The sequence below is a fragment of the Schistocerca gregaria genome, chromosome 1 (genome assembly GCF_023897955.1).
Source record: "Schistocerca gregaria isolate iqSchGreg1 chromosome 1, iqSchGreg1.2, whole genome shotgun sequence".
Classification (NCBI taxonomy): Eukaryota; Metazoa; Arthropoda; class Insecta; order Orthoptera; family Acrididae; genus Schistocerca; species Schistocerca gregaria.
The window spans coordinates 692434404-692446894 of NC_064920.1; the positions used below are offsets into that span (position 1 = coordinate 692434404).

Here is a 12491-nt window from a genome sequence, read left to right on the forward strand (position 1 = left end):
CGCAGGACAGCAGCAATACTGTGAGGCAGCAAACATTGTAACCACATTCGCATCTGGTGTGATGGTCTAGAGGTAAAGTGCTTGGCCGGAAGCCAAAAGGTTGTAGGATCAAATACTGTAGGGATCACTTTTTTCACTCTACCTTTTAACCTAGTATTTACCTATCAATGAAGTAGAGATTCAGTAGACACAAAACATGGCTTGGATTCCGCGTTATACTGCATCTCCCTTTCCCCAGTTGGATAACTGGTTAGCGACATGCAAGTTCAACAAGCACGAGCCAAAGCCTGTTGTTTTCTACTACACAGTGGTTCAACAAAATTAAAAGGTCACTTTTTCAAACTCTGTAGTTGCCCCCATTCTGACAGATAAGTTTGAAATTTGGCTCACATGTGCCTACAGCCCTCCTCTCTAATACTGTAAAAGTGTGGCATCCTGCAGTATCATCCTCGGGATCAGTGACATTCAAACAGCAAGGAGCAAAATAAAAAGAAAGAAAGCCACAACTAAGAACTTCATGTGAGCTGCAATGTAGGTTAATGATATCACACTGGCACCATTTTACCACCATTCTGCCCAACACCGCCATCGATGTGTCACACAATGGGAAGGTCGTCATACCCTCTTTTACCAAGATTTCACTAATTCTTTTGACAACTTTGCAATGATGGTTAGAATTATAATGCCCAGCACTGAAATATCGCAGTTTCCTTGTGAGGAGCTGAGGAAAACAGTTCAGATGCACAGCTGCTCAGAATTGACATCAAAAGACCTCAGGAAGTGGCATAAAAGGTGTCAATAAAACCACCCCTTCCAGGCTTTGATTCCTACACATTTCATGGCTGAAAATGACAGCAATGCGATGGCAAACAGGACGATCTTCTTGACAACATCTGGCACTGAATGACTGCAACTCCACTGAATGTGACATGACCACTTTGGAGTGTAGTGTGACCACAATTTTTATGTAAGTACACAGGTTGGAACCACTAGGAATCTTTAAAAACCATTTGATGAATTTGAACATAATCAAAAGCATAAAAGATTTTTTTATGATTTTTCATCCTTCCTTTTTCGCCCCCTCTTGAGGCATGACCACGGGGAGGGGGCTGGGGCAGGGCAGTTGCAACATTAATTTGTGCTATGTTCGTGAATAAAATGGTGAAGTTTCTGATAGGTACATTTTTAATGTGCTCAACAAAGGTGTGTGGACAGCAACAAGGATGTTACTTAACTGCTTTGCTGTTTTATTCACACCCACATGTTAATGTTGTGCACACACAGTGCCGCCCCCTCCCCCCATGATAATGCCACAAGAATGCACGAAAAGGAAGGATGGGAAAACCATAAAAAAAACCTTTATTTTTCTGGCCACATTCAAATTTGGACCCTTGTGGCTACACTGTGTATACAGGAGCTCTACACTTCAAAGGGATTAGATCATGTTCAATGATGTTGCAGCCACACGATGTCCTTACAGCAGGGTGAAATGTCAAGAGTGTCTAATATTACCACGAATGTCATTCTATTGATCATTACACAGCAAACTGTCATTTTTGACCGCAAAATGTGTGGGAATCAAAGGTCCAAGGGAAGGGGTTGTTTCATTGAAGCCCTGTGTGCCACTGCTTGAAGCCTTTTCATATTTATTCTGAGTGGTTGTCTGTCTGAAAAGATTTCTTCAGCGATCCATAAGAAACCTGCATGATTTCAACGCTGGGTGTCGTCATTCTAACCTCCATGACAGAAGCGTCAAAGAAGGGGTGAAATGTCCGCGGTAGCACTGGGCAGAATTGTGGTAAAATTTGGTGCCAATGTGAAACCATTAATGCACATTAAAGCTCAAATGAACATCTGAGCTGTGGCCTTTTTCTCGCATGAGTCAACACCTCGGTGTCTGAAGCGCCGCCAAGCCAATGAGTAATGTTGTATGGTGCCACACTTTTACACTGTTACAGAGGGAGGATGAAGATACCTTTGAGGTAAATTTCTAACTTATGCACAGAGTAAAAGACAGTACGAGATGCAACTTTTCTTCACTTATATAAAGAAAGGTTTGCAGCAGCACAACAGATGACTCAACTTATAGCTTTCTGCTCTCTTGAGTCAAATGTAGATATGAACATGATTCTCTGCCTGGGGGGGAACATATTATATTATTTGTTTGGACGCTTTCAAATTATACAGAAGACTGGTAACTGTATTTCCAGTGGAGAGAAACAGATTTATGCCTTTTAAAGATCAGACATCAGCACAATCTTCTTGAATGGAATTCAGAAATTTCTTGCATATGAATATGTAAGATTTCAAGGTACTTCTACAGATGGCGGAAGGATACATTTTGAAACATGACAATTTGAGACTGCCAATTTTGGCTTCGTTCACATTACCAGTCACAATTTGCACTCTGAATTCACTGCAAATTCTTAGAATGATGGACAGTGAGTTAATCAACTTTGAAGTATTGTAATAAGTATAATGAATAACAAAAAGATAACCAATTCACTATCAGGCTGCAGTGTGACGCTAAGAATTTGAAACAAAGTAATATTTTTAACCAATTGTTTCCCCAGCAATCATTTCCAAACAACTGCAGAAAAAAAAACACTGAATCAAAAATATGTGATGTGTCATTTTTTAAGGTTCAAGCAAAACGTTTTCTGAAAAAGTACTTCAGCAACTTTGCTTTATTTACATACACTATGTTCTTTAAGCAGCACAGCAGATGACTCAACTTTCAGTTTTCTGCTTTCCTTGAATCTGACCTGGATATGGATGCAATTCTTTGCATGGTACAGTGAAGAAATCTGCCATAAAGAGTCTACAACATAGAACCATAGCAACGAGTCAACAACGTATCACAGTGCATACTATGATTCACAAAATGAGTGATGTAACACAAGCTAAACATGTACATCATGTGGATCTTTTGTATTTTTTTTTTCCTTTTATTTGTGACACCTCAGCCAGATGCATATTGAATCACTCATACACCCACAATTCACACAGAATATTTCACTGGTTGCAAACGTATTGACTCCCATTGTGATGTGCTCCCATTATTGCCACAAGATGTCACTCTGCTTACAATGCGGAAGTTATGATATTCACTTACTTAATGTTGTTCTCTGAATTTTACTTGGGCCCCCAACAAAATATGCCATGTCAATCAAATCATCTGTCCACAGGTACTTAATGCTACACGTGTCAGTAGTTTAATCTATTAACATAATAAATCTGTTAATTGCGGCCAATTTCCTGCCAACCAATGTATAAACTGACATCAATGATTGAATTCCTTTTGTTGATTGTCTAAATTGTACGTTTTGACATGATAATGTCTAATGTACCTAAGAGTTATGAGCCACTGGAATATTACAAGAAAGAAAAAGACTACAAACAACAGAATGTTAATGCCTAAGTTTTTATAAAGTGAAGCAAACAAATCCACAGAAAAGAGAGAGCATACATTTATTATATCAACAATCCAATCCGGCTGTACACAATTTTCTCTCGACCGCCCCCCCCCCTTCCCCTCCTGAAAAATTATCTGTAATTGACAATAAGAATGTGAAAAAGGCCAGTTCACAATTTAAGGTAAAATCAAAAACTGGTAAAGTACGCTTTAAAATCTTTTATAAACTGAATTCATTTATTACAAATTACAAAAAGTTTTCTTTACTATAGTTTTATTACAAATCTGTGATGTGCTAACTGAGAAAAATATAGTATTTTTTCTGTAATATACATAATCTGTACAAAACAATATTTACAGTTCTTTAAAAGCATCACTAATGCTTATCTACATGCATTGATATACTTTATGGAGTGATTAGCACGTGTTGTGGCAATTTCGTTCACTGTCACCGCTTGCTTCTTTTTCTAAGTACTCTATCAAAGTTCTCTTGTTCTGCAGCATGCAAATTTCGTCTCTTGCTTTTTCTTTGATGAACATAAGGAACATATTCCTCAGATGATGGGTGGAGTGGAGACCCTCCCAAATCTATCTCCTTAGATGGTGCATCCTTTACATCTACATTATTAGAAACAATTTCTTGAGGGAACTGACATGGTGTTTCCCTTTGTTCTGGAATACTGGTGCCACCTGAAAATAGAAGTGTGTTTTAAGGGAACCTAAAAAATATATAAATTTCTTTTTCCTTTGCATAGTAAAAATAGGATAAAGCATGTGAACTACACATCAAGATCATATTTGCATTCACTACAGTTTTACAATCAAAGTTCCAAAAATTATAAGCTAACACTGCATAAACTATAGAGAATGTGTGTATGGGAAAAGGAGGGGGGAAGAGATTGTTTTCATACAAGAACTACTTTAAAAAAAAAATTAGAAACAAAAGTGCATGGAAGACATAAATCTCAAATATCTCTACCACATTTCTACATAAAAAGAACATGCACATAAAAGTTTTTAGTAATGATTTATGAACTACCACTTAATTTGGTTAGGAATAAAAATGTGACAGAGGTGAATATTGACTGTTATGAGCCTACATTATTAACTGAAAGCACTATGGTGAGATGACTGTCTATTTTTGTTACACTAATTGTTTGAAAAACAAAGAGGTTTTTTTCCTACTGTGTGATTTTTGGTCAGGTTTCCAGAAAACAAAAAACACACACATAGACATCTGAATAATATCAACTGCAAGAAGACTGTCATGACATATTTTAATTTTGTCAGTTGTTAAAGCAACATCATAGGTGTCTAAGTCAATAATAAAAATTTCTGTGCTGCAATCTCTCACAATTTCATAAATTACTTTCCTTAATATGGAATATCTGCTCAGGCCAGAACAGGTCAAACACAATTTTTGTCAGAGCTTGCAACATCACCTCTTCTGTGTGAAAATGAACAATATTCTTCTTAAATTTCTTCCAATGAGTCCTGCTACACAACCAGCACAATATTTACACCAATCACAGACCCAACCCTATGTCCTCCAAATTAATAATTCTCCCTGCACCAATCATCTGCCCTTTCCAACAGCCAATCTGTTACCAAATTAAGGCTGGAAAAAACACTGAAAGAAAGCTGTGTAGGCATGGCAGGCACACAGTTGTCTGCTCTGATGAACAGCTACTGGTAAATACTTATTGAAACCAAAACAGGCCACCCATTTGAAGAATGCGGTACTCTTGTGGTACTCTTAGCGTCCAATTTAGATCTGATGATTTAGCCCATTAAGAACAACATGCTGAATTTTGTCGGTGAACCAAGTTAGGCAAGATCACTATTTGCAGAATCTATGTTTATTTCTACAGAGGAAATTTTTGATCCTAAGAAAGATCACAACCTGGCAGCACAATTTTTCAATCACTTAAAACACTTTGTTCCTCCAATAGCTTCTTCTAGGAGAGGAGAAAGTTCCGTCACATAATCTGTGAAGAACAGTATATGCATCTCATCAGATACAGTCACTTTTCCTCTGCCACGTGATTTAAGCTTACATACTTCCAGCATTCTGTGGTGCTTGATAAGAGAAATCATATTAGCTTTCTGCACTGAAACAATTTCGCAAGACTTTACATAAGTACCCCCCCCCCCCCCCCCCCCCCTCACTTTGCTCTGCAAAATCTGACTTTTGAATTAATAGAATGTTCTTGCAGTGCTCTTTTTTATGTTCATTTCAGGTTAGTTCAGCTTTTGTTTGCAATAAGGCTTTGAGTTCATATAAATCTGAGCTGAAACTCATTCTACTTATGCAGTAACTCTCTAACAGTGTTACAGAAACACCAATCATTCCCATCTGCCACAATCTTGCTCGCTTCTTCATCCCCGGAGACAAAGGTTTGATTATGTCTGCTCTGATAAACTGCAATCTTTTTCTTGCCATAACCGTCAAGCAAAAATATTTTCCTGTAGTAAAAAATACATTATGCCTACTGAATCCCACCTTTAGGAATTGATAAGTCTGTGTCTGTTAGTTACTAAGAAGTGTAACTTGTTGCTGTGACAAATTGCTTCTGTACCTAAAGGTGTTCCGAATAATCTTGCTTCAGTCCATAAGACTCTGCAGGAGAGACGCTCAGTAGCTCGGTACGGGCTTCTGTTAAAGTTTCGAGAACATACCTTCACCGAAGAGTCAAACAGTATATTGCTCCCTCCTACGTATATCTCGCGAAGAGATCATGAGGATAAAATCAGAGAGATTAGAGCCCACACAGAAACATACCGACAATCCTTCTTTCCACGAAAATACGAGACTGGAATAGAAGGGAGAACCGATAGAGGTACTCAGGGTACCCTCCGCCACACACCGTCAGGTGGCTTGCGGAATATGGATGTAGATGTAGATCCTTAGAACCTATGTTAATATGGGGCTCTCCCTATTACCATACTACAAACATTTTGCAACTACAGCTCCTGAGGCATGTGGTCTATAAAAGCTTTCAATTAGCATGCTTACCTTCTGTAAGAATACTTCATATTATGAATCTGTAATAACCTCACTACATAGGATCAAATACTTTACAGTAATAAATACACCTCCACCTTTGGTGACTAACCTACATAGTATTTACCGTATTTACTCGAATCTAAGCCGCACCTGTAAAATGAAACTCGAAATAAAGGGGGAAAAAAAAATCCGAATCTAAGCTGCACCTGAAATTTGAGACTCCAAATTCAATGGGAGAGAAAAGTTTTAGGCCTCACCTCCAAATCGAAACAAAGTTAGTCCATTGTAATAGGAGACACAATTTAGGTCGAATGAATGACGATACCGCTACAGTAGTTTGGTTTGAGTCGTAAGCTTAGCAGTTAAGCTTTACCAGGTAGCCATTGCTATGCGTCAGGCGCTCCGTCCATATTTATACGAGTAATCTTCCTTTTTTCACGTGCTTCGTCTGGTTTGAATTGATTGCTTATTTTTCTTTGATCTGGTAAGTGCCGTATTCTTTGTTGTAGGTGTTTACGTCACTCTAAGCTGAAAATGTGTTACTGTACTGTGTCATGCATTATTGTTGGTCGCAGTCTGATAGTGCGTGTTTAAGGCCTGTCTCCGCTCGGGGCATGGCTTGCTTTTGTGCGCACTACCGCCGCTTAAAAAAAAAAAAAGAGGACTCGTCTCATTAACGAAACAATGGCAAGAGACTGCTATTTGTTATTACTTACACAGCTGCTTTCTTTGATAATGATCAACAAGAAACAAATAATAGACTGCGTATGATAGAACATGTTCTGAATGAGAGTTAGGCGAAAATTTTTCTCCGTTTGAAAATCTTCGCGGCCGCTTCTCTAGTACATCAAATTCTGCACAGAAATTAGTCATCTTATATTTAAAAATCTAGACAGTTGCCGTGCTTCATTTCTGACTGTATCACTATTAGGCATCCGTTTGAAAATCTTCGCGGCCGCTTCTCTAGTACATCAAATTCTGCACAGAAATTAGTCATCTTATATTTAAAAATCTAGACAGTTGCCGTGCTTCATTTCTGACTGTATCACTATTAGGCATAATAGTAATATGAATGTAAACATGACACGATATGTATATTCTTCCGCGTTTGCTGGTGTCTCACTCTAGTTTCGTAGTTTATTATGCATACAGGATTTAAATGTGATAGCAGCAAACATGAAAGAATACATGGCAAAATGTTTATATTCGTATTATTCTTATGGTGAGGAGAATAATGCATGTGATTCACATTTCATCAGGTTCCTATTAGCAACCATCTCTTCTCACAGGTAGGAAAAAATTCAGATTGTAGAGTTTGCCACATTGACAAATATCCCAGTCTTTTCAGCCGGATTTTCGTACTACATTGAAATCCTGCTACATTCGAAGATGAACAATACGGAATTTGTATTTACTTCGTTGGATAATGTATGAAAATGCAGTGGTCGAAACTCGGGTCGGAGAAAAAAATCTCGTCTTCCACCTTTTTTTGAAATTTATTTACTGACGCAGAGGTTTGGGGGCCAGTATTTATCTTTGTGCCTACAAAGCATGCCTGTGTAGCGCTACATATATTCGACGGCAGAAGTTAGTTGTGGCAGCACCTACCAACATTTTTCAGAACTTCCGCTTGCTTTGCACTCAATTCTAAGCCGCAGGCGGTTTTTTGGATTACAAAGAGCGGAAAAAAAGTGCGGCTTAGATTCGAGTAAATATGGTATTCCAATCATAATTTAACATTTTGTTGTGGTTCATTTCTCGTTTCAGGCAACTAAACACACTTGTATTTGCAATGTGAATGTTGTCAGATGTAGGAGATATAAATAGAAAAAACTTGCATATTCTGCTACTTTCATTCTATTATCTCATTATGGATCATATTCTGGAGTAACTCCTCAAACTGAGACAAGGTTTTTAGAGTGCAAAAGCATGTATAACAAGACTCCTTTGTGGTGTAAATTCACGAATGGATGATCATGATCAGTTCTGGATATTAAGATGCAACCCAAATCATGAGCTTTGCTTCCAACCTGCCTTGTAATGAATTCAGCCAGCTGTCCACAGGAACTGGAGATCACTCTAAACCCAGATGGCAGATATTCTTATTGGCAACATGAGCTATTATTTACAGTTGGCTGCATCCAGTGTCTTCAATAGCCAGTAGCAGAGTCCACTTTACTACCCTGCCCCCTTTCCCACTCCCACTTCGGAATTCTGAGTGATGACCACATCTACTCCCCTAACATACGTAACAGTGGAAAGTCCAGGATAGAAAAACAACATTGTTATGGAAAGGATATATTGCTACTCACCATATAAAGGAGACACTGAGTCACAGACATTCATACAATGAAAATACTGTTGTACAATTAAGCTTTAAACCGAAAGACCTTTTTCCAAAGTAGAAAACGTCCACACAAGTTGTGCTTATGTGAAAGTATGTCCACTTTCGACTTTTGAAGAATGCCATTTGGATAAAAGCTAAAATGTAAAACTGTCTTTTCATTGTGCCTGTCTGTGACTCAACATGTCCTCTAAAATATTTCTGTCTCTGAACTTTTGTTCTGTTCTTGAAAATCGTAAATCGTAATGCACATTTGTATTTTATTTATGATAGCAAAACTACTATAAATGAACATAAATCTATACCTAGGAAATGTTACAGTTGTTTCATTGTGGCAACGATAACTACAGTCACTTACCTTCATCATATTCTAACAAGCTGATACTTTTCTCACTCTCAGCATCACTGGCATTACCATTTCTCAGAGTGCAGCTCTCTTGAATTTCCTCTGCAAACATTTCTGGTGATGCTTGAACTTCTGAATAATCACTTCTAACTCTTTTTAGTGATGATCGTGATGCAAACACAGGTGAGGCTTGTACATTTGCTGTATTACTGTCATTCCCACTATCTTTTTTATCACTGTTTCTCACATATTGCGGTGGTGTTTTTACAGTTGATGAGTAAGGTGATCCACTGACAGGCACATTGTCACCAACCAAATTACACATATTTTTGGCAGCATGATCAGCTGAATGGCTTGCTTGATTCATCAAAGATGTAGAAGGAAAATTCCAGTTAACTTGGACACCCTCTTCAGGATTGTCATCATCATCATCTGAGTATTGAAGCATCCTAGAGCACTTCTTGGCACTATTCTTTATGTCCACTTCATTTGTTATACTTGAGGTACTGCTACTCTCGCCATCATTACTAGGAAGAATGTTTTGACCACTCTCCATTCTCTTGAAATTGTTACCAAAACTGTCCTGATCACCATCCTCCAATACTTTCACAGTGTTAGAACTGGATGCAAGCTGTGCTGGCTTTTCTTGTTGCAGTCGCTGCTTTGCCATCTGTATTAAGTTTTCAAAACTTGATTTGTTCTTTTTCACTGTGTAACAGAAACATAAAACATAAATAAGAAGCAACTTTAAATATAAACAATTTATTACATGGTAATAAAGTATTGAAGCTTGACAATTACTGTAATTATAAAACAAAATTACAAGAATTATTATTTTTTGTAAAAAGTACTTACAATATTCTCTGCGTATATCATCAGATTTCTCGCTATTTTTTGGAAACGTCTGGAATGCAGGATATGTATAAATTATTGTGATGAATTATAAAATGGAATCTGGAAACATATTCTTAGGATAGTAGTTTAAATAGATATTAAATTATACAACAAAAGTTACATGTTACAGAATAGACTTCGACTACTGAATAGTGATATGTTACAAAAGTAGATACAGAAATATATAAACAGCTTATCTCAACATAAAATAATTATAGTAGTAGGTCACACATTAGCAGACAATTCAGAATGCAAACTTATATCCTCCTCCTTCATGACAACAGTTACCACACAGATGCTCTGGAGATTTGCCTTAATTTCTTCCTAGTGCTGAGTTTTTTCTTTTCATGAGATTTAACAGGGCAACAGCCATTGTAGCTATTCTAAGTATGCTACAAATAGGAGCCAATTTAATCTTAATAATTTTAGCTAGTAGTTTTTACCTTTCACTTTCAGGGTGTGCTGGCACAATCATAGTGCAGTATAATACCTGGTACTCAGCTAGATTAACAATCCCATTTCCCAACACAATATCCTGTCAAACTGTCTAATCACATCCTCTGTCAGTCATGGCAGGAAAACAACAGAAATCTCATGCCATAATAATATATATGGTATGGTACTTAACACAAGCCTTATTTTTAACTTCTGTGTCAGAAAGAAAAAAAAAAAAAAATCCAAACATATGTTCATATATAGCCAGTTGCTAATGACTATGCAGAACACATAATGACCATCTGTAAGATTCAAATAAATGTCTGAGAGACTGAAAATTTACCCCAACTAGTCAAATGTTATTTACATCCATTCCTCAGACACAAATTTTAAGAGCTAACTGAATACGAAGATATTTTATTCGTGGGGTATAAGTGACATCAGCAAAGTAACTATGGTGGCAGCTAGAACTAACAACTGCAAACATCATATGTGCATTCTTAAGTAGGACAGCAGTAGTACATCAACAATTTTGTATCACAAATCCTGAAGGAAGAACAAACTAAACATCTCTAAATCAAATGTTCACAACACTCTCCAGAATATTTTGAAGAAGACAAAAGTGTGTCCAAAACACCCTGATTCCCGAACAGTAATGATGTGTGGATGACTGCCCCAACTCAATTGCAATGAAAAATACAGACAATTCTTGTCGAAAAAATCAAAATGTTATGTGAAATTTTTACAACAGTCCAAAGAAAGACTTTTCTGCTGTTTCTGTATAATGATTCTGTGCATTGTACTTAGGTGAAAGGGAGACTATGTAGAACAGAGGTGGTCAATCCATCAATCACAATCAACCAGTCGATTGCTATGGTTGTAAGAGCCGATCTTTCAAAACCTTTGCCTGAAATCTGTTTAAACGAGCTGTTTTTGTAAATTACCAGTTTGTTTACAATGAGTGTTTTACATGACATTTGGGGGTGCTAAATTGGAAAACTGTCTCCATCTCTTTCGTCTCCAACTGCATTCCACTGTCATTAACAAACTTCAACTTGATGCATTCTGCAGTGATGGGAGGGGTGGGAGCGGAACATGCTCTACTTCCAGTAGGCAATACAAAACTCTGTTTTTGAGTTTCCAAAAAACAACAATGAGCACAATGGAGATAATTATTGATCAGTTAAATACTTAATGTTATCCAAACTGAGACTGCTGTTTGCACTGACATGTCAAATAACCACCTCATCACTTATTTATGAAACAATCGTGATCAAAATAGCAGAACAGTGCACACTTCAGTGACAATGCAGTCAGCACTGGCGAATACACTCCTGGAAATGGAAAAAAAAAAAACACATTAATACCGGTGTGTCAGACCCACCATACTTGCTCTGGACACTGCGAGAGGGCTGTACAAGCAATGATCACACGCACGGCACAGCGGACACACCAGGAACCGCGGTGTTGGCTGTCGAATGGCGCTAGCTGCGCAGCATTTGTGCACCGCCGCCGTCAGTGTCAGCCAGTTTGCCGTGGCATACGGAGCTCCATCGCAGTCTTTAACACTGGTAGCATGCCGCGACAGTGTGGACGTGAACCGTATGTGCAGTTGACGGACTTTGAGCGAGAGCATATAGTGGGCATGCGGGAGGCCGGGTGGACGTACCGCCGAATTGCTCAACACGTGGGGTGTGAGGTCTCTACAGTACATCGATGTTGTCGCCAGTGGTCGGCGGAAGGTGAACCTGCCCGTCGACCTGGGACCGGACCGCAGCGACGCACGGATGCACGCCAAGACCGTAGGATCCTACGCAGTGCCGTAGGGGACCGCACCGCCACTTCCCAGCAAATTAGGGACACCGTTGCTCCTGGGGTATCGGCGAGGACCATTCGCAACCGTTTCCATGAAGCTGGGCTACGGTTCCGCACACCGTTAGGCCGTCTTCCACTCACACCCCAAATCTTGCAGTCCGCCTCCAGTGATGTCGCGACAGGCGTGAATGGAGGGACGAATGGAGACATGTCGTCTTCAGCGATGAGAGTCGCT

The 12491-nt window shown here is 38.6% G+C and overlaps 1 protein-coding gene across 13 annotated transcripts in view; it reads right to left on the reverse strand.

The window, feature by feature from the left end:
• Positions 1–3452: 3452 nt before the first annotated feature.
• LOC126364697 (E3 ubiquitin-protein ligase RAD18-like) overlaps positions 3453–12491 on the reverse strand; it is a 118355-nt gene continuing 109316 nt past the window's right edge. For 11 of the 13 annotated variants that reach the window (XM_050008086.1, XM_050008085.1, XM_050008084.1 and 8 more), the window contains 3 exons: positions 9968–10016; positions 9125–9820; positions 3611–4105 (listed from right to left, as the gene is read on the reverse strand). In XM_050008086.1, coding sequence (XP_049864043.1) covers positions 3864–4105; positions 9125–9820; positions 9968–10016 — 987 coding nt within the window. In that variant the 3' untranslated portion in view covers positions 3611–3863. Of the gene's footprint in view, positions 4106–9124; positions 9821–9967; positions 10017–12491 lie in introns of all 13 variants that reach the window. The other 2 variants (XM_050008088.1, XM_050008087.1) reach the window with 2 other exon arrangements.